This window comes from Pongo abelii, chromosome 7, assembly GCF_028885655.2.
Source record: "Pongo abelii isolate AG06213 chromosome 7, NHGRI_mPonAbe1-v2.0_pri, whole genome shotgun sequence".
NCBI lineage: Eukaryota > Metazoa > Chordata > Mammalia > Primates > Hominidae > Pongo > Pongo abelii.
Window position 1 is genome coordinate 73,781,296 of NC_071992.2, and position 22,109 is coordinate 73,803,404.

A 22,109-nucleotide genomic window follows, 5' to 3' on the forward strand; every position below is an offset into this window, starting at 1 on the left:
CCATGGACCACAAGCAATGGGGATAACTTCGTTGGTTTTTGGGTAATCATAGTGGGGTCCCAATAGTTTGTCGAGGATCCCTCACTTAATTCATTGGCTTTATCAGATTCAGTCTTGGAATTGGTATACCCCTTCATCTCCCACACTTAGTTAACTCATCTGAATAATCAAATAATTACAGGCCAATGGGAAGCAACCAAACTTATAAAAGAGCTGTGAAGAGTAAGTGTGCCACATGCTGTCCTACAAAGCATGACAGGAATACATGTAAGTGATTTTTTCCCCTGCCCTTACCCTGGCCTTTCTTTGATTCTATTTAAAGCAGTATTGAGTTTTTTTGGGATTAAAGGTTGGAGCTGTAGTCTTGTAATTTGATTAGCAACAATGTGCTTTAAATCCAGTGATAGAACCCTTGCTTTGCTGTAAGGTCTGAGGTACCTTTGGAGCAAGTAAGAGGGTGTATTTCTGTACAATCTGGCACTTGGCCTAATTTCTCAGTGTGAGCAGGCCTCTGCAGAGAGAGTTCTTGCCCTAGAAAATGACCACAGTGTCCTTAAGCCCAGAGCTATTTTAGAACTTAGAACACTCAATGACTTATGGTCACAGATTAATTTTTAAGTAAATTCTGTCCTCTTGATTTTTCTTTGCCCACAGCCTGGGCTTCAGAGCCAGACTCAGTGGGGCTGAGGCAAACGCACACCTTTCTTGTGTTCTCAATGTCTATAGTCACTTTATTTCTCTTATTGTAAGTGCTGAATTAGTGTTATTTCTCATCCCACTACCACCCCCCATTGTGATAAGTGGAAAGGACCGGAGAGACAGCTTTAGGGTGCTTATGGTGGAAAATGACATATTCAGGGATGAGCGGATGGCTCATTTGTCTGTACCTTGGAATCTGGCTGGATTTGATCTTGATTCAAATGTCAAGCATCAGAGTGCATCAACAGCAGAGACCTCAAAATGAAGTTATTTAAAAGTTAAACGTTGGTAAACACCTGCTTGAAACGTCCTTGTAGACAGCTTAGCTTCTAAGCCACCTCCCTCCTTCCCCCAACCCCATGCCTTAGAGTGTAATGGAAAGTGCCGGCAGAGAAAGGGTTAAGAGATGACAATGTCCTTTTGCATCTGCTCTGACAACTTAGTCCTGCCTGATGCAATGCAAAAAGGCTGAGATTAATCCCCCCAAAAGCAGTCATATTGGAAAGGCTAATGTGACTTTCACCACGACACTGGGCCCTTTGTAGTCTGATGTTTAATTCCATTGGAATGTTATTCTTTCCATTGCTTTTCTGACTATACTTGGATTTGAAACTACCAGGTCTTATTCCAGTACAAAACTCAATCTGCCTTGTCTCTAACAGACTTCAAAACATCCAAGTCTGTTTTATTCTACGGGTTTCCACTGAATCAAAAAGGAAGGTGCGTGCTTTACCAAGTAAGTGGCTTGTCCTCCTTCAGAGTTCTTGGGAGAAATCCCAGTTCCAATGCTAAAGATGAATGGCCACTACTGAACTTCTCAGCATCCCACTGTGGGGTCGTTTCCTAGCTATATGGCAGATATGGCCTGAAGAAACAAAACATTAATTTTGGAATTCTGATGGCTTTAAACCTTTGATCATCACTTTCTAACTGTCTTTAAAACATTTTGCCTACAACAGTTGCAAGCTGTGGTTTTTTTTTGTCTGTGTGAGGTGACTAACAGTGCTACCGCTACCGCTCTCTATGTGGGGAATGTATTCATCTAGCACCCAAAACCACCTACTGGCTTCCGGCACCTCTTATCAGCTAAGCCATCAGCCCTGAGCTGACATTTCAGCACTCAGAAGCTCCCTACCCCCACCAGAAGTAAGTGACAGGAGGAGAAAAAAGCTCACTTGGCAATAGTTTGCTTTTGCTGTTTGGCCTGGAGAAAGACATTCAGAGTGGTAGAAGATTGTTTAGGAACAGCTGGCGAGCACCAGGGTGTGAGGCTGATTTTCAGATATGACAGCCACTTACAGGAATGCTGCCAGATACAGCTGTTTAAAAGCCTTAATAAACAGCAAGTCAATACTAATCTTTGCCAAATTAATCTTTTCCCTGACAGCCCATCAGAGCAATTATGTTTGGGCTTATTGTAAACATACAATTGTCAAACAGGGATGCTCCAGCCTTTAAAATACTGTAGTTTGGTTCATACTCTTTCTTTAGAATGGTATTTTTGTTTTCTCTGTGGTATCGTAAGTCTTTCCATTTTATTTTCTAGTCACTGTTCTTTTCTTCTGGCCTCATGTCAGTGTGAATAAAATTTCACTTTCAAATGTCTTTGCTAGCAAGCTGTTAATAAAATGTGAAATGATTCCTGCTGGTGGGCTTCATTAATTAGGCACAACTCTGACCGTGCTGAAATGTAACAGGTCATTGTTCTCAGTTGTCTACCACCCGGGAACAAGAACTTCATCTTCACTTCTTCTCATCTACTACATTGCAGGCTGATGCTGGATACAAATGACAAGATGTTTGGCTAAGTATGAAATAGAAGGCAAAGTCTAATCTCTCTGTGTACACGTAGATTGCCAAGTGTGTCTAACTTGGGTTTGAAGTTACCTCTTCCTCCCGCGGCTCCCAGCCTTCCTCCTCCGTGGTTGGTGAGGTTAGGGGGCTCCCCATCCCCTTTCTCCAAGCAATGGTCTTGTGTACAGATTTGGAGACTTTTTTTTTTGTTAGGAAAGGTTTTCCACACTGGGAAATGGTTCCAAATGAAAGTAGAGAAATCGCCTTTGAAAATCCTAAAAAATAGAACCAGGAAATACAGTCTTTTCCTTGCTTCACCAAGTCATACTAACACTTGGTAATTAGAAAAAAAAAAATTCAGTATGCTGTTCATCAATAGTTTAATTTAGAATCCATGAAACTTGTCTCCTGAACGTTCTCTCTTGTGTTTGACACCCTACATGTCTAGCACCTCTTTTCTCCCTTCTTATTTTCTTGGTGAGACTAGTGTGTATTAGATCTTTTACTTTTGTCACAAATAGAAAAGCTCTTGTTCGACTATGTAGGCCAAAAAAATATGGCATAACTCATTTTGAAATTCTTTCAATCTTTTTGTAACCCTAGGTTTTTAATGAAACATTTGCATCTTCACTCCTAATGCTTGCCTATAATTTTCAATTCCCATCTATATTTAAAGAGCCTTTAAATCATCAAGAAAACACCATACAATTCCTGTTGAGGATAATTGGTGATGTTTTATTGATCTTTCTTTGTATCATTGCATTTTTTGGGCACCTACTGTGTGCTACGACATTCCAAGTTGTTTTGGAGATAAGGAAATTGTTGAATTTCAGGCAGACAAAGAGATTTGTACCATGGGGTGACTCACATGAATTCAACCATTAAGTGCAAGAGTGACTTAGATTTAGAGGTTAAACTCATGATATGAATTTTTCACCTTGCCTTGCCACTATTTTAATATTTAATAATCAGCAAAAGAGATGAATTTTCTGTTTCTATCCTTCCTTGAAAATAACAATTATGGCTGGACACGGTGGCTCATGCTTGTAATCCCAGCACTTTTGGGAGGTTGAGGCACGTGGATCGCTTGAGCCCAGGAGTTCAAGACCAGCCTGGGCAACATGGCAAAACCCTGTCACTGCAAAATATAGAAAAAAATTAGCCAGGCGTGTTGGCATGCACCTGTGGTCTCAGCTACTTGGGAGGCTGAGGTGGGAGGATTGGTTGAGCCCGGGAGGTAGAGGTTGTGGTGAGCCAAGATTGTGCCACTGCACTCCAGCCTGGGTGACACAGTGAGGCCCTGTCTCCAGAAAAAAAAAAAAAAGAAAAAAAAAAGAAAATGACAGTTATGAGTGGAATAAGAAAATGTAGGTCAAATCTCTATTTAACAGATAAACATGAGGATGTCTATGTTTAACAAAAACTTTCTGTTCCAGCAGATAACCTATTTATTACAAATGTTCACATGAATTTTTTACTATAACAAAGAAATATGAATGGGTATTGGGATTTACTGGTAATTTAAAATATTCCTTGTTTAATATAACATACCTGCCTAGGACTCATTCTAAGTGGGGTACCTTGTAAACAAACATAATTGATTATTCCTTTGAGCATTTTCTCCTAGGACTTTGTAAAGTACTTCTAATTCCACTTGAAATTACATATCAGGTTATAGTCAAAACCCCATCGTCTCTAATTCCCACACCTTTTGGTTGAATCATATGAAATTACCATTTTGTAGATAACACAGGTCAAATATTAGCAATTTCATATGGTTCAATCTAATCACTTTTCCAATGAGTGGGACAACTCTTTTGCAAAGGGCAAGGGATCCACAGAAAAGGGATTGGTTGTTGATGTGCTAATTTTAAGTCATGCGTTCATAAGTTTAAGAAATATCTTAGTAATGAATCTGAGCCAGAGTGTACATTGACCCTTGATTAACAAGGGTTTGAAGCAAGCGAGTCCACCTATGTGCAAATTTTCTTTCGTCTCTGCCACATCTGAGACAGCGAGACTAACCCCCTTCTTCCTCCTCCTCCTCAGCCTATGCAATATGAAGAAGAGGATGAAGACCTTTATGATAATCCACTTCCACCTATTGACACTAGTCAATAACATTTATTTCTCTTCTTTATGATTTTCTTAATAACATTTTCTTTTCTCCAGCTTACTTTAAGAATACAGTATATAATACATAAAACATAGAAAATATGTGTCACTCAACTGATTATGTTATCAGTAAGGCTTCTCCTCAACGATAGGCTATTAGTAGTTAAGTTTTGCGGGGGTCAAAGTTGCATGGGCATTTTCAACTGCGTGGGTGTGGGGAGGAGTTGGTGCCCCGACCCCTGCATTGTTCGAGGGTTGACTGTATTGCTTTGGTGGCCACGGCTTCCTATGGACTGCTTGTGGTCCATGCAGACAGGCCTCTTTGCCTTTAACACAAATAATAAAAATAATCACAGAGACCAACTTCATCCTTGGCTGTGTTCACTAATTTGACTAACTGGAAGTCATTATTTGACTCATTTTCCCTTATCAACTCGGTCACATTTGAATGGGAATCAGGATTTTTGAATTATTCTTTCTTAATCATTTCTCGATTATGTTAGAGACACAACTCAACCCACTCCTACACACTCTCGCAATTTTTTCTTTTTCTAATCAGCTATAATTTTGGTTTTGGTGTGTTGGTGGAGAAATCTGTCGTTCCACAGTGTTGCTGTTATCTCTCAGAATGACTTTACTGGTGGTCCTGGAAATCTTGCAGTGCTTCAGCAGAGAACTCAGTGTGCACTCCCACTGTTCCTCTCAGCTCCAAGCTCCAAGCCACTGGGCTACTGTGCCCAGGGTGGATTCTGGCTTTCTGAAAGATGGGGATTTCCTAGGCAACAGCTCACTATACTAGAGCCTCAGGTTAGTAAGAGGGCATTCTCAGAGTTTCAGGAAAGAACGTTTGTGGCCATGGCAGCCATTAACCCCCACTCTGCCCGATCACTTCCACCATAAAATTTATTTGGGATTTCTCATCTGACTAGGCTTGCTTTTTAGAGACTGATGGATCACCAAATAGAATACGGTCACGCATAATAACAGTTTTATTGATGATGTGTTTTCTTTTATTTACATTTGTTTTTACTGTATTTGGTATTGAATTTCAACACTCTCTACCCTGGTCGCACAGCTGCTCTAGAAAAGCTGTAAACAACACGGCACTGTGCTTTCCTGCACAAACCGCCTGTCAAAGTCAACGCTGCTCATTCTCCTCCCAGTAATTACCTTCTCAGTTCAGACTTAATGCAAGTGAAATTTTTACTTTATCATAATATAATAAATAAAAGACATTAGTTAATTAGTGCTGGTATATTTCTAAAATACTAAGCAGACAAACAATAAACTGTGAACTTAATCACATGAGTTCTTATACAGTTTCAAGACAGGAAAATTAGAGCTCTCAGCTACAGTCATTTTAATAATCACATGGATCTGCATTATTTATTAGTTATTACATGCTCAAGTGATTCAAGGTTGTACAATGCCTAAAATCATTCCAAAGCAAGCATACCTTTTGTCTGTTTAATTCTGAGTGGATTACACAATGCATATGTTTGTATTTAGTTAAACTGCTAAATTTATTTCACATATTCCAAGAAAGAGACATTAGCCATTCTCTTGGTTTCCAACCAGACTAACTTTCTTGATATGATCCCCTAAAAAGGAGTAATCTGCTAGCTTTTTCTTTTTTTAATGTGAAAGCTATGCAAACCCTCAGGCGGATTCTCAAGCCCTTTTGGTTCCCCAGCAAATCTCTGGTACCTTAAGAATTCTCTTGGAAGACCCAGGAATTCTGGAAAGGGTAGTAGCTTGTAGAGGCACGAAAGACAGCAAGAATCTCAATTTCTATCAACAGCTTTCAAATTTGGATGGCTTTCCCTTTTCTTTTGCTGTCTGGTTACTCACCTTTCATTTTTAGATGCTTCCCTTTCACTTCTTCCAGCCCCTAGTTCAATTCTTAAATGCTTTCTGGATTTTGTGAAAAGCATGCAGCTTGAGGAAGTTTGGTTTGACTTTTACTTTTTTGCGGGGAGAGTGGGGGGGTGGTTCAGAATTGACTAGAACCAGCTGAGAACCAAGAAGCAACCTTTTTAAGATAGAGGACCTGTCTGTTTGTTTAGTCTTGGAGCTTGTGTGACTTGGAGGGCAATTCTGTTATGTTGTATGAAGAAATAAAGTTCTTAAATATAATAGTTTTTTGTTTGCATCAACCAAAGAAATGCAGAAATAAGGACTGGTTACTTTAATTTGCTGCTAAATGAAAAGCAGGTTTGGCTTTATTCATGTTACTGTAAAAACTAAATAATAAAGTATTCACACCAAGCGTGAATTTTTTTTTTTTTTGCCAGCAAAAGTTAAAACATCAAAGAAACCTCTTTCAAATACTAACAAATTTACTTACAAACACCTATATTTATTATTTCATAAATAGGCGCAACAGGTTCCATAAAAAAAGATTAAATACAGACACAGTATGAAGAAACAATAAGACAGAGCCATATGTAAAGGTTATAATTTAGCTGTTTCCAATCTGTTTCTGCATCTAATAAAATACCAGGTAAGCATTTGGCAGTTTTATACATAAAAGGACTTAAATGACATTTACTAACCATTACACAAAAAGTGATACAAAAAAGCAATTTTTCTGCAGTACAAAATAAATGTGTTTGCGCTTCCCTTAATACTAGTTTCTTTTTGTCTGATCAATGAGACAAAGCCAATTTGTTTTTAAATTAAAATCACTTGGGAATACTTTTTATTTTCAAATATTTTGAAAATATAGAACTATTAGTCAGTTGTTTTAAAAATGAAGTAAAAATATGAATGTTTGCCAATTTAACCCCTATTGTGAAATCAATAAACTGGAATGAGCCAGTTTCAATTACAATTTAGCTACAAAAACATTCACATTTTATACTCTAGGAGAGTGTAACATAGATGCTATTTACAAACTTGCTATGACTGCTACATCAAGCCATTTAAAAAGTCTTTAGTAGTTTCATATAAACACCCATTATGAAAACCAATGGAAAATCCAGGACTTTTATCCGAGACATCTACAGTTGCTAAGGCAGTTACTAGAGCGCAGCACTTCACAGCAAAAAACCAACATAAAATCTGAATGGTCCAAATTTCCTTCAGGGAAGAAGAAAAACAATGTCCATAAAGGATTAAAAAAATAATAAAGAAGCATGACTATTTCTTCCAGAGTGGGTGACCCACAAGCTCAAATGGTCCTAAGTGCTTAGCAACTTGTATTTTCTAATAAAATGGAGAACTGCCTTGACTGTACAAAGCAATCCATGGTGAAAACACTTCCCTGAATTCCTCAGTGGAAAGAAGAGGTGTTCAGATTCTCAAGTAAGGTACAGTGCTTTGTCCCTCTGCATGCCCCTGCGGGAAGAGAAAAAAGACAGTTCCTTGTTACAGGGCAACCTGTGCTACAGGTGACAACGGGGGGACGGATGTCTTTGAATTATTTGCTCCAGCTTGAGTTGTTCACTGGGAAACTGCAATTAGTTAACCTACATCTGAAGTGAGAAGTGAGCTAAAGGCATTTATTCTTGGAAGAGCTAGAAGACTGCTTAACAATTTCTGGTGTCTTCTGCCTTCATGAACGCGAAACTATCCCGGATCATGTTTTTGGAAGCAAGAAAACGATCAACTAGGGACGATATGCATGCTATGAGCGCTGTCCACCACCAGGTGGCGATGACCGGCCGCTTACCCACTACTGCAGTAGTCGTTACTCCAGTCCACCGGCTGTGGGGGAGGATTTCTGCACCCCGAACGCACATACTCCATTGCCTGGGTGACAACTTGTGCAGCTGTAGATGTAGGATTGATAATAGTCTGATAGTCGGGTTGAAGAGTAAATCCCTGAAAGAGAAAGCAAGTCCGCAAATAAGGATCAAAATGCATTTTAAGAAGAAAAGCACCTAAATATTTATTCATTCTTTGCAGACACACTAGGCCTCTTGCTTCTGTCTCTGCAAGGGCAAGCCTGTCGGAAGAGCCTAGAAAATTTAAAACAAAGGTAGAGAAGAAGTGCCCACAAGTCCATTCTTCTTACCTTTCCTTCATTTAGCCATGTGTCAGAAAACCTTTAATTATACCCTTGAACAGATAGATTGAATTGAGAAAAAATTTCAAATATAGAGGAGCCAACTCAATCAAAACAAAGGGAGAAGAGGGCCTAAACCCCTCAAAGTTTATGTTTTCTATCAAACCTAAGGATACATTAATAGTTAATCCCCAGAATATGCAACAGAATCTTTTTTGAAGGATTCAGGCAGCAGGTGGCTGAGTGTTTTATTAGACTACACCTATTCACATATTGTTCTCAAACCTCTTTTTCTTCATTCAGTCACAAAGGGACCATCTGCTTCTTCTTTTATTTGTATTTCTCTCTCAGCTAAAAAATTTCAACCAAAGCTTTTTAACAGTTGTTGGACTAATATAGGGAGAAGAGATTCAAAACAACTTGCCATTGGAAAACACAGGGAGGGAAAAGTGTACGACAGAACAAATATTTTTTAATTGAAAAGTCTATTAACTGGCAAACAATAATCAGACTTCAGGAAGATTCTTCTAATACACTGGCATGGTGAAGTGTTGACTTTTAATCCTAGTGAAGCTATTAAAAATTCAAGGACAGAATCTCTGAAGTATATAGATATATCTGGTAAACAAAAAGCATTCTACACTAAGATTTATTTTTAGCTTCTCTGGTGAATTCAAGAGCAACATAAGCAAGCTTTTCTGGAAATGACCAAAAAGGCAACTTAATTAATCTCATGGTTGTCTCTGAAGCAGATTCCATCCATGATTTTTAACCACTAAGAAATCAAGAGATTAAAAAACAAACCATTCTCTATTTACTTGGAGAAAGCTTTTGAAGGCATAATATTGTTGAATTTTCACTTTTAAAGAACTCAGCAGGATGACAGGAGGATTGATTTTTAACTAGGGATACCTCCTTAGACTTTTATTCATGTTTGAGTGTCCCTCGTGTAAAGACTCGAAGGCACCTATTACCAAATATTATCATTTCTCATTATTCAGTTTTAGATATTAAGTTTATTTCCTATTCAAATGATAAAGACATCAAGCCAACATCACCACTGATTCCCACACAAGCTGTGGACAAAGAGAAAACTCTGAATGATTAGAGACAAATCACTGAAAAATGGAGAATTCAACCAGATTGGTTACTTGATCTCACACAGACTAAAAGAAATTCACAGCTTGTTTACGGAAAATAAGTTTGTCTATGTAGATGTGACCTGTTCCTCAAGCTGTAAATATTTTCCAAAATATTTCCCTAGTGTCTAGTTCGATGCTGGGCGAAGGGCAGGAGAAAACTCTTGAGAGGAGCCTTGTCTTGGCTTCCTTTATTCAGCCTCATCACAAGGCTGCTGTAAGCATCTTGAGATCAGAGAGTGTTTCAAATACTTACTGGGTATTCTCAGGGCCTAGCCCATAATAGTGGCTCAATAAATCATGTTTTTCATAAGTAAAGTTTATTGCAGACTGTTTGATGCTATTGTTGGAAAGGTGCAGGGTATATAAATGATTAAATGTCAAGGATTTCCTATCTTTTTGTTGTTAGAGACCGGGTCTTGCTCTGTCACCCAGAATGGAGTGCAGTGGCATGATCACAGCTCACTGCAGCCTCAAACTCCTAGACTAATGCAACCCTTATGCCTTGGCCTTCCAGGTAGCTAGAACTACAGGTGTGTGCCACTATGCCTGGCTAATTTAAATTTATTTATTTATTTATTTGTTTGTTTATTTTTTGTAGAGATGGAGACTTGCAATGTTGCCCAGGCTGGTCTTGAACTCTGGGGCTCAAGCGATCCTCTTACTTTGGTCTCCCAAAGTGCTGGGATTATGGGCATGAGCCATTGTAGCCAGCTGCTATCTTTTTAGTGTAAAGTTCTCCATATTGGATTTTTGTTTTGTTTTGTTTTTGAGACAGGCTCTTGCTCTGTCACCCAGGCTGGAGTGCAATGGCACCACCCAGGCTGGAGTGCAATGGCACCATCCCGGCTCACTGCAGTCTCGACCTCCTGGGCTTAAGCGATCCTTCCACCTCAACCTCCCAAGTAGCTGGGACTACAGGTGCTGCCATTATGCCTTGCTAAATTTTTTTTGGTGTGCGTGTATGTGTTGTAGAGACATAGTTTCGCCATATTTCCCAGGCTCATTTCCAATTCCTGGGTTAAAGCGATCCTCCCACCGTGGCCTCCCAAAGTGCTGGGATTACACGAGTGAGCTACCATGCTCGGTCTCCATATTGGAGTTTTACACAGTTGACAAAATGTAACCTAAAAGGAAAAAAGTCTCAAAAAAGAAGTAAACGAGAATATATTGACTCAGTTGACGGTGTGGAAACATATGAAAAAGCAAAACACAAGCACAAATAAACAAATAAACCCAGCAACCACACGAGAACACCCACCCCCTTTCGCTGCCCTTCCCCACACAAAGACAACAGAAACCGCCATTTTTTTCCCCCATCCAGTGAAAATAGTTCCTCAGGTTGTAAGAAAACATTATTAGTTTAAGATTAAATGAGTGACTTCAGTTTACAAAACCAAAATTATGTGTTAGCTACAAAGTTCAAAGATTTAAACTTCAGCTAACTTCAATGTCTATTTTAAGATCACTAATATCAAAACAAGGACCGAGAAAAATACAAGCAAAGCCTGAAGTAATATTATTTCACATTATTTTACTTTCTTTCAATTTAGAAAATGACACATTCCTCTGAACACTATAAAAAGAGATGCTGAGGTCAAATGTAGCACTCAGTAAATATTGATTATTGGTGTAAATATGAAACAACATGATGATACACATTTTTGGAAAAAATGTTTGCTTAGTAGTCTAATTAAACAAGACTGAATATTTTGCATTTTAATACTCAGGAGAAAAATCACCAACTGTTTTGTAGCATGCCTGGAATTTTAAATTTCATTTTCTGGTGCCAGATTGAAATAAAAATAGGAAACATGATAAAGATTAATTTGATGTCAGAAGGGACATTTGCTCTTTAATTAGATTTCTGCAGCCCTCGCAGTTTTGTTGTGCCACCAGAGCAAGTCCGAAAAAGCCTGCAGCACAACCAAACAGTGATCCTCATATCCACACTTTACTGGGAACTAATTTCATTTCCTGCCTGTCTGGAGAGGTATTTTCAACAGGCATCAATGTTTTTGTCTTCACAACTGATTTATTCATCAATCTCAATGTGATTTTTTTAAAACCTTTAAATTACACCCAAATCCTAAAGCAGCTGTTTATTACACAAGGAAATTGAAAATCTGTCTGTGTGATATCATACAAAGATTTTTTCTTAAGGTTATAAAGGAAGTTGACAGATATTAATGATTTTTTTCTCTTGACCTCATTCGACAATCTCATGAGCAGAAGAAAAGGAAGAAAACTGGACCAAAAAAGCAGGTCCACGGTTTCAGTGTATAAAACATTATTCTAGAAAAAAATGAAACTATTATTCCTGGTGGACTACACAATCATTTTTGTAGGATACATTCATTTTCAAAAGGATAATAAAATAGCTAAAGTAATATTGGAATATGAGACACTATTTTAAAAATACAGTTGCTGTTAACTTTCTTCTCTCTCTGCCTCTCTTTCTTTCTCTCTGTCTGGTATTTGGATATGTCCACATGGCTCCCACATGAGGAAGCAAACATCTTCAGCATAAAGGTGTTTTGAATGATGAATCAGGTCAGATTTTATCCACAACTCAGGTCTGCATCTACAGGCTGAAGACTAACTGATGACTCAGATGTGGGCCCCAACAGACTGTGGCGGTGGCAATAAATGAAGTGATAACGTGGAGGGGTGGTGGACTCCCTTTTTGATCCTGATTTTAGGATTATCAGTTCTCTGGGGATACCAGTCCCCTTCACCTGCAGAATCCCACTCCAATTCCCTGCCCTTGACTCTGACCTTGCCCCTACCTCTCTCTTTATTCCCCTGCTTCCCACTGGCCTCCTTCCCATCTCCTGGACAGGCCATGCTCCTCCCCAGATTGGCTCTCCCGGCTAGAGTCCCCTTTCCTGGCTGCTGCTATCTGTGGGAACGTCCTCCACACCCTTCCCACTTTCCAGTATTTAAAGTGTGCTTCCTCTTCTCATCCTTCAGGTCACTGTGCCAGCCCTTGAGAAGGGCCTTCCTTGTCCATCCTAGCTAAAGGCTCTGTCCTTCCTCCATGCACCCTGAAAGTCTGGAAGTCTGTCTTCCAGTTTTATTTTTTTCAGGGGACCTTCGTTATTTGTTTATCATATCACCACTGCCATCCCTCCCCTGCCAACTCCACGGGGCAGGGGTCTCATGACTTGTTCTCACTCATCACTCAATTTCCAGAGCCTAGATAGTGCCTACCACGTGTTAGGGGTTCGATTAAAAATTTTCAAATCAATTACATTTTTAAAAACTTCCAAGGAATTGAAATTGAAATTCTACTACCTGATCTTTAAATCCTTCTAACAGTGAAACACTTTTATTGCTCATTTGTTTATTTGTTCACTACTCAACAATTATTTTGACTACTTACCATGATCAAGGCGTTGTTAAAAGAGTTCTTAGTCAATGTAGTCTTTGGAGCGATTTACTCTCCATTTCGGGCTTATGCCATTTGGGTAAATTGTAATCAGGTCTTCCCATCTCAGCAAGCATACTTTTTGGGATACACTAACAGAACTGACTTAAAGGATGATGAATAACTTGTCCAATGTAATCTGTTCTATTTTTTCTTATACAGTTAAGATTCTATATGGAAAGACAAATCTCTTGGATTTTTACATGTGGTCTTATGTAAATCTGAAATATTTGAAAACTATTCAGGATCACAGCCACATCATCCAACGTGTTTGTGTTAGCATAAATAGAAAAAGTAATCATCTCTGATTGATAAATCAGAAAAAAGATCTCTGGAGCACACAGCTCCAGCCTGCAGCATGGTGAGGAAACTGAACTTTTGGTCTCTTTCCTTCGGGAAGAAACAGCCCCCAACTATAGCACTGTAAGCAAAACACGGGTCCTTAGCTAGGCAGCACCCTCAAACAGGGGTCAATTACCCAACCAAGGGTGGCATCCTCCAAACCATTAATTCTTCATACAAACACTACTGGTTCATTAGGATGCATGGATACCCAAGTATGTCCCTTTAATTGAAGCTAATGTCTGATGGGAAGAGTGGGAATTTGACCCTCAGAATATAACTTGGTCTTACGCCTCTTAAGACAAGGCAGGGTGGTGGGAAGTGGCTTTCTACGTACTCTTCTGAATCAACAACTGTCTGTTGGATGCAGATAAGAAAATCGTCATAGCTTTAACAGTATCTTTGGCTTAGGGACCAAGAAAGACTTCAGTAAGAAGAGGAATCCCTTTGTTCTCCATAACGACTTTGATTTGAGAAGTAATCAGAATTTAAAGATCCTTTGAATTCTTAGGAGATACAGGTTTTCTCATATGAAAGAGTTAAGAGTCTACAAGAACGATTGTGAATGAGATGCAGCAAGCCTAGCATTTTAGAATCCAGCCTCTGAGTTTTGAACAGACCTGGGTTTGCATTCCAGCTCTAACCTTATGAGCACATGACTTAACTCTGCCAAGCCTCAGTGTCTTCCTCTAAATGAAGATAATGCTCGTACCCACACTATAAGTTTTCTGAGAATTAAAGAAGAGGTGGTGTATTAAAAGCATTGGGCTTGTTACTGTGAGCTCTCAAAAATCCTGTCAATAATAATAATAGTAATAATAATAATGAATTGGGGACTATGTATATTTGATTTCTTTTTCTGCCTCTCCTTCCGCTTCATCTCGATCCCAGTCCAACTAAAGATTCAAATTCCACAGAGAGGTAGACATCAATTCTATAGGAAAGCTGTGTTTGCCTTATATCCTTATAGCTTGGAGAACAATAGAGTAATTGGAGTATATAAGTGATACCTGCATTTAATGTGATTTGTAGTTTTTACTTTTATTTATTTTTTTAAAAATTATATTCAGTCTCCATAGAGACTATAAAAGATTGCCAGTGTCAATTATACTGCAAGTTGTCATGGCAGGATAGTGGGAGAAGCTTTCAACTGGCAATAATCACACCTCAGATAAACTTCATTGGCTATGATACTGCCACTGCACAAAGCTGCTTTTATTTTTTAAAATAAAATTTAAAAAATAGTTTTAGGATTTCAGGATGCCTTCTGTTCAGTTTAGTTTATATTGTTTGAGCCTAATTTTCAAATTTTAAAATAACACCAAAATCCAAAAGCAATATTTGATTTCAAAGCAAAGTTAAGCTAAAATTGCACACAAATGGTTTCAATAATCAGGGAGTGGGTAGGGAGGCTTCCAAACAGCCTGTGTTTTTCAATTTATGCAGAAGCCAGATATCCATTTTTAAATAAAACTCTGGTTAAAATGTTCAGGTCTTAGGACTTTCAGGGTTCCACCAGATTTGGTGTTGGACCTGATTTCATTTTTCAGCATTTATTGGACTCAAGAGGCATACCAGTCAAGACTTTCTCATCTCCAAACAATATTTTTTAAAAAGTTGTAGAATTCTCTATTCCAAAGAGATTCGGCAGCACTTAGTATCTTAAAATAACAAATGTACTTTACTCAAGAAACAGAAAACAAGAAGAATGATTAGAAACATGAAGCAAAATGGATATCATGGGAAAGAAACCAGTGATTATGAAAAGAAGTGACTGTCAATTGTGATGGCATAATGCCACACGAACTCACCACTTGTAAATTACATTTTACAGAAAGCAGATATTTGTTGCACATCTTTAGTGCTCTTTTGGCTTAAATAGAAGGATAGAAAACACATATCCCCAATCCTGTCCTGGATAAACAGCTCCCCCGACCTCCACCACCACATTTCAGAATAGGGGTGCACACTCTTAAGTCCAGAGCCATTGTACTTACTTGCTGCATGGTGGGTGAGTGTAAGGCAGACTGGACCTGCATGGGGAGCTGGTTCCCAAGGGGCTGCTGCATGGTGAGCGGCTGGTGCTGCTGCATGTTGAGATGCTGGTGAAGAGGCGGGCTGATCTGGAGGGGAGGAGGAGGGGACACAGCCATGTTTGCTATAGAGACAGTCACTGGCATTTGGTTATTCGGCTTGGGGGCTATGTTCCTGGGGAGACTAGGATGCATGGCGGTTAGGTGAGGATTCATTCCCGGTTGTTGGTGATAGTGGGAACTTAGGTACAGGGCCGAGTGGGCCTGGCTGGGCCCATGGAACACGGACGGCTTCGAATTGATCAGCTGAGGAGGTTGAGATGTCTTCACGTCAACCGGTTCACTGTAGCTCTGTTGAGGAAACAAATGAGCAGAGTTGGGAGGCTGATACACGAGTGTTGATTCTAGGCATGACGCTTTGTGAGTTTATTAAAGCACCTTCCCTGGAATCCATACCCATGACTATCTTGGACTCTCTTATCTAAGAATTTCTTCATTATTTGTAATGTGATTTATACAAGACAGCTCCTATCCCTTTTATGAAATTGAAAACAATCTGCAATGACATTTTGTTCCTTTGCCTAAATGTTTTTAACTCGGTGACTTTTCTCATCATCCAAACGAGGGTGACAAGATGGGTTTGTGCAGAGGGGGGACGGGAGAAGGCAGATGCTGCGAATGCCCAAATGGGAAAGACACGTGAAGATTACTTTCAAAGCAAATCAGTTCTGGAGTTCTTCTATAGATTATAGGTTTAGTTTTTAATTTTTCCTTTTTTATATTCTCAAAGAGACTTGGCCTAGATATTTGCACAAAGAAAACAAAGCTGGTTGATGGAAATGGATATGGGAGAACAGAGTTCTAAAATACCTTTCTGAAGTCATATAAAACTACATTAATATACTCTTCGAAGTAACTGCAGAACTTATCCTGAGTTTTAAAATGAAGTTGGTGATGAATTGTCCTCCATAATGAAGTAGATAAAAATAATCTCTCTTAGAAATTTTAGACTCCATCATAAATTAATATAATTTTGCCCTAATTTTTTCCACACCTTCATATGATCATTTCCTAATAATATTTTAATTGATTTTAAAACCGAACATTTCAGTAAAAGCTGAAAAGAATCAAGAATTAACCCTGTGGCAATTCCTCATGGGCCTGAACCTACCTCCTACATTTCCTGAGAGGAAGAGACTGATAAAACAACCAAAGGTAGAAGGTAGAACCAACTGGAAGGAAAAAAATGATAAAATGGATTGGAGAAAAAAAAAATCACTTTGTCAAAACAAGGTCTTGAGGATGCATATATGCTTTTACTCTGCAATCTCAATGTCATGCTTATTCAGCTTTCAAGTCAAAGTGAGTTTCTTGCTACTCTCTGCACTGCAGGAAGAACTGTGCCATGAGGGCTCTTGGGGTCCTTCTGCTCAGTGCACCACCGGGCAACCCACTGACAGGCCCTTAGAGAAACGGGTTCATCACACACGACGGCATGAAACTCAAGCCGGGTAGCTTCATTATCACCAGGCAGCTTACAATATGGTTAGCAACACAACTCATTTGTCTTCAATAATGCAGTCAAGTTTCATGAAAACCACAGTAAGAATGATGCTGTGTATGTCTGCTGACTCCCGGGGGGACAGGCTGGGGTGGGTGGACGATTAGCCCCACATTCTGTCATTATAGAAAGGACACATCTGACACCTGTAAAAGTATGCCAAACCATGGAAACCTGGGGTCCTGTGAGACTCTGAATACTCCACGCACAGTATAAAGTAAGGTGTACTGAAATAATTCCAGCCCCTTTGGAGAGTCCTCTCATTCTGACATTTTTCCCTGTGTCACACTGTTGATGCAGCTTTCTGAAATTGGAACAAACATTTAGACTCCCTGTCTTCAGTATTAACATTAAAAACGTCAAAAACTGTTCATGAAAAAATTTTAAGGGGAGGTCTTAGATCAAAGAAGCTTTATTAAATGTAGCTCCTAAAAGGTGCTTTTCATTAAAAAAAAAAAAAAGTTTTAAGTAGATTTTTTTTGGCTTTCATTTAAAAATTCTTACTGTTGATGTGCAAAATAGTTAACAATTCAAGGAAAAGGTCAAATGGGTTAATCGAGGCTGTGTAAACAGTGACTGCTTCCACATCAGAATAACATGTACTGCAATTGATATGCCTCAAAAATTATTCCGTATATGCCAGAAAGATTATGTGTTAAGTCTGTGTGTTCAAGTAATCTGGAAAAGTGTTTGGTATGTTTGAATTCCCTCTTTTTAGCCTATTACAGAAGGGCTAGTTTCATATTTAGTCACAGACTGTGTTGACTTCATACCAGAAAGAAATCATATTTATAAAAATGGATACATATTGGTGCATCTTTATTTTTTGCTTTATAGTTGTTGTTTTTAATTTAAAAATAATACAAGTCACTCACATTCTTGTATGATCAAAAGTAGAAAATATGTGTAACTGTAAAAATGTTTTCATTTTTAATTTCTATATATAACTCATTACTAGATAAGGAGGTAACTTTTGGCTAAAGAAATAAAAATGTCAAATTCAAAATAAACAATAAACAATGAATCTAATTCTCCTGAATTCTACTATTTAAATAATAGTATGTGGTCCATCATATAGACAGATGATAGATAAGCAGAGGTAGAGATGGAATAGATGTACAGATTTGTAGAAATGAACAGATAGCAACCTAATTTGAGATACTTTATTACCAACCTTGTAAAGCTCTCTTTTCTCATGGATAATTAAACACAAAACATTTTCTCTATCTAGCCACTTATTTGTCATTTATGTCCTCCATATCAAAGCACGCAAAGACCAGTCCCCCTCAACTTACTTTGAAAGAGTAGTAACTTTTAATCACTAGAATAACTATCGGCAAACTCAAAGTAAATAGAGTTCCAAAGATAATAATTCAGACAATACTTGAAACATAGTTTTTAACATAGAGGGAGGGAGAATTTGGGGAAGTTATATATATTTTCCCTTTATTTTCTAATCATTGACTGTGACAACAGAAATAATGTATCCAGCCTTGTGCCTGAACGTGGCAGGTGCTCCAATATGAGTTCTTTTCCTGTAGTCTCTTTCCACAAAGATGTCCTGATTCCTCCAAAAGGGCATCTTTTTTTGATGGTAGGGAATTGAATTTCTGTAGCCCACGCATCTACCATAGTGCAAAGTACATAAAAACACAATTATGTTTTCTAAGGAGTGAATGACTATTCTTGAGCAATCCTCCAGGCAGCCACCATTGCCTTTGCTGACTTGCCCTCTTGACCAGACACACCGTTCCTCTTCCCATGGAGTGAGGAAGGATCTGAAGGCTTGGAAAAGCCACAGAGTATTAGATTGACCTTCCTCATGCTCTTCTCTGCTCTCCACAGGAGCCAAACCCTTCCTGAAGTGATGAGAAATTACAGCTTTCAGTTCTGTCCTTTGGTTAGATACACTGCCCTTTATGCCTCACTGGTCTTGAGGGAATGGCGGTAGCAGGGCAGCTAGTTCAGTCTCATCCGTACTTTGGGAATTTGTATCTTTACGTAATGGTCCACTCATTTAGATGAGGAAAAACCTGCTTCTGGCTTTGCTTTTCATTAATTATTAAGCAGTCTAGTACAACAGACCACCTATTAATTACAGAGCTATTTTATTATTCTGGAAGATAGGTAAAATAAGTTCATTTTCAGTGGCAAACTGCCATAAATTCACAATGTGATTAAATGAAAACACATAGAAATCATAATGTACTCTTACTGTTATTTTTTTTTCCAATTTAACTGTGAAAGCAAGGCTACAATTTTGCTAATCAATTATATTGCATATGAAGACTTCTAGACCTATCATTCAGAAATTAGAACTATTTTCTCATACATACGAAGTAATTCACATTTGTTTCTGCTTTTAAACACATTAACCACTTTTATTTAGCAATGAGTGTCGTGTTGGTCACCTGACAAATGTGTTTCCAATCTTGTAGACAACTGAAAATCAACCTTTGAATCCCACACTTTCATAGAAGGAATGTGTTCTTGCTGTTAGTTTCTGAGTATGTTATCTTTCCTATTTGCATTTAGACCACAGATTCTAGAAGATATTTTCTACAAGCCATAAAGTGGGGGTAGTGGCCATAGAGACGTTTTGAGTATTATCTGTAGGGGGTTCCTTTGACATATGCAAAATGAATAAAGGATACAACTCTATAAGCCTGAAGATACCTCTTACTAAGCAAATTGTTGATTACCCAAGGTAGCTTCAATCCCATTTACTTTGTATAATGAAGATAATACTGCATAGTGTATAAATTTCCCCATTCTGGGATGATATGTGCTATAAAAATGAAAGATTGACAAAGCTACTGTTATTTAAAATAGCAAAGTATAAATACAATGCATAAAACTCAGTGCAAGGAACAATATAAGAGCTGCTGAACCAAATCAAATTAATAGTCCATCTAATTTGATTCTTGTTTTCAGCATTGACCGATACTTGATGCATTGAAAATTAAACAAAATTTATGCACCTACTCAATTGTGCATTGCTCCTTCTGGAAGGAAAATTCTTTCTGCTCCATGCAGGTGATTAACTTATACCCTGAAGCATGAGATTTTATTATCTTTAAATCACAATCTGGGTTTACAGAGCTGCAAATTTTATGTTAACAGTCATACAATGATCCATCCCATTTGCAAATTCAGACTCAGTATTTGTCTCCATAGCTCACCATGGCATGGTATCTGTAAGTTTGCCTCATTCTGTAAAAAGAAACTATTTTTTTCAAATCCACTTTCCTTTAATTGAACTAAGCATTGTGCTTCTTTACTATTGACTATGGAAACAGAGAACTTTCTTGACTTAATTCAATATTGTCCTGTTCTGTACGTTAAAAAAAAAAAAAAGAGGTTTCCATTTGTCCTTTATAAATTTTAGTACTTCATGAACTATTCCTTAAGGTAGAAACAAAATCTTATATTTGATGTTATGACCTTAAAATCATGAATCTGATTGCCTTTATTTAATAAACCAGAACATAGTTATCCAAATGCCATATCCTTCCAGGTTGGCAATCCTGAGAAGTTGTACACTTATTTCAATAATGCTGCCTTTATTTGGAATATTTGGGAGCTTCCCTACTGGAATTCTCTTCAGAGCCTGTGGGACACTGTTTTACATATCCTCAGACAACTCTTTGTCTTTTGATGGTGAATTTGATTTTTGGAAACAGCTAATAGTCACTTGAAGCCAAGTCTGCGGGTTATATCTGGGTGATGTTTGGGGAAAAGAATGAGGTGTGAAAACAATGTAACAAGATTGATTTTCTAATGTGGCTCATAAACTTTTCCTGACTACAGTTCTAAAAGAGGAGTTTCAAAAATTTTTTGAACTCTGGGAGCAATAATAAAATGAGTTTGCAACCTCCCAAGGTGACTACTTTGAATGCAACACTCATTTTGGGAATATAAATTCTGGTCTATGTGGTAAAATGAAACTAGTTCCATTGCTTTATAGTTATACATTGTTTTCAGCATAATAATTTAGATCCATGTCTAGGAATTCCCGAGTCTGTGGAAAAACTATATTTCCTTAAGCTTTATTTAACAGTCCAACCCCATATGACCTTCAGTAGCATGTAAAATTGCTTAAGATGGGAAGGCCAAGCCTCCATAATAGCATATATCCTTGGACCTCTTTGCAGGGTTCATAAAGATCATTTCAATTAAGAAAACTATAGATGAATGCATTTTTGTTTATATCTAGATCATATCTTTATAAAGAAATGCATCTATGATGCAAAATTTTCCTTTTTTAATGTCACTTTTAAAATTTCCTTATGTCAAAGTAGCCTTTGATATAAAGACAAATTGAAAATATCATCCAGCTAAATTTTCAATGATATGCAAATCTTCCCCCCTCCTTTGTATACCTACTAATACTAAAAATAAAATTAATAATAATACTCATAGCTTATACTTATTAAGTGCTTCCTATGTTCAGGATGCTGAGTCATGCTGTTTATTTTTTAAATTTTTGAATTTTAAAAATTTTAATTGTATTGTGATAAGAACACTTAACATGAGATCTACCATCTTCACAAATTTTCAAGTGTACAATCCAGTATTGTTGACTCTAGGTCCAATGTTGTACAGCAGATCTCCAGAGCTAATTCATCTGGTTTGAGGAATGCTTTCTGCCTGTTGATTATTGACTCCCTATTTCCCCCTCCCCCAGCCCTGGCAACCACTGTGCCACTCTTTGAGTCTATGAAATTGACTATTCTAGATACCTCCTATAAGTGGAATCATGCAGTACATGTCTTTCTGTGACTGACTTATTTAATTTAGCATAATGTCCTCAAGTGAACCATGTAATTTATATAGATTTTCTTATTTTATCCTCATGGAAACCCTAAGATGTAGGTCCTATTATCTTCTCTGTTTAACATTTGAGTAAATGGACACTTAGAACATCCAAGGAACTGCATGAAGATATGCAGTTAGGAAGTGGGAAACCTGGGATTCGAATCCAGAT

At 38.0% G+C, this 22,109-nt stretch overlaps 1 protein-coding gene and 1 non-coding gene across 4 annotated transcripts in view; both read right to left on the reverse strand.

Moving 5' to 3' along the window:
• Nucleotides 1-5,579: 5,579 nt before the first annotated feature.
• TOX (thymocyte selection associated high mobility group box) overlaps nucleotides 5,580-22,109 on the reverse strand; it is a 319,032-nt gene continuing 302,502 nt past the window's right edge. For all 3 annotated transcript variants that reach the window (XM_002819113.6, XM_054561646.2, XM_063726658.1), the window contains 3 exons: nucleotides 15,526-15,912; nucleotides 8,282-8,433; nucleotides 5,580-7,947 (listed from right to left, as the gene is read on the reverse strand). In XM_002819113.6, coding sequence (XP_002819159.1) covers nucleotides 7,911-7,947; nucleotides 8,282-8,433; nucleotides 15,526-15,912 — 576 coding nt within the window. In that variant the 3' untranslated portion in view covers nucleotides 5,580-7,910. The remainder of the gene's footprint in view (nucleotides 7,948-8,281; nucleotides 8,434-15,525; nucleotides 15,913-22,109) is intronic.
• Nucleotides 14,599-14,739, reverse strand: LOC112134854 (U4 spliceosomal RNA). The gene has a single exon (XR_002916190.1). It is a non-coding gene; the product is annotated as a U4 spliceosomal RNA (small nuclear RNA).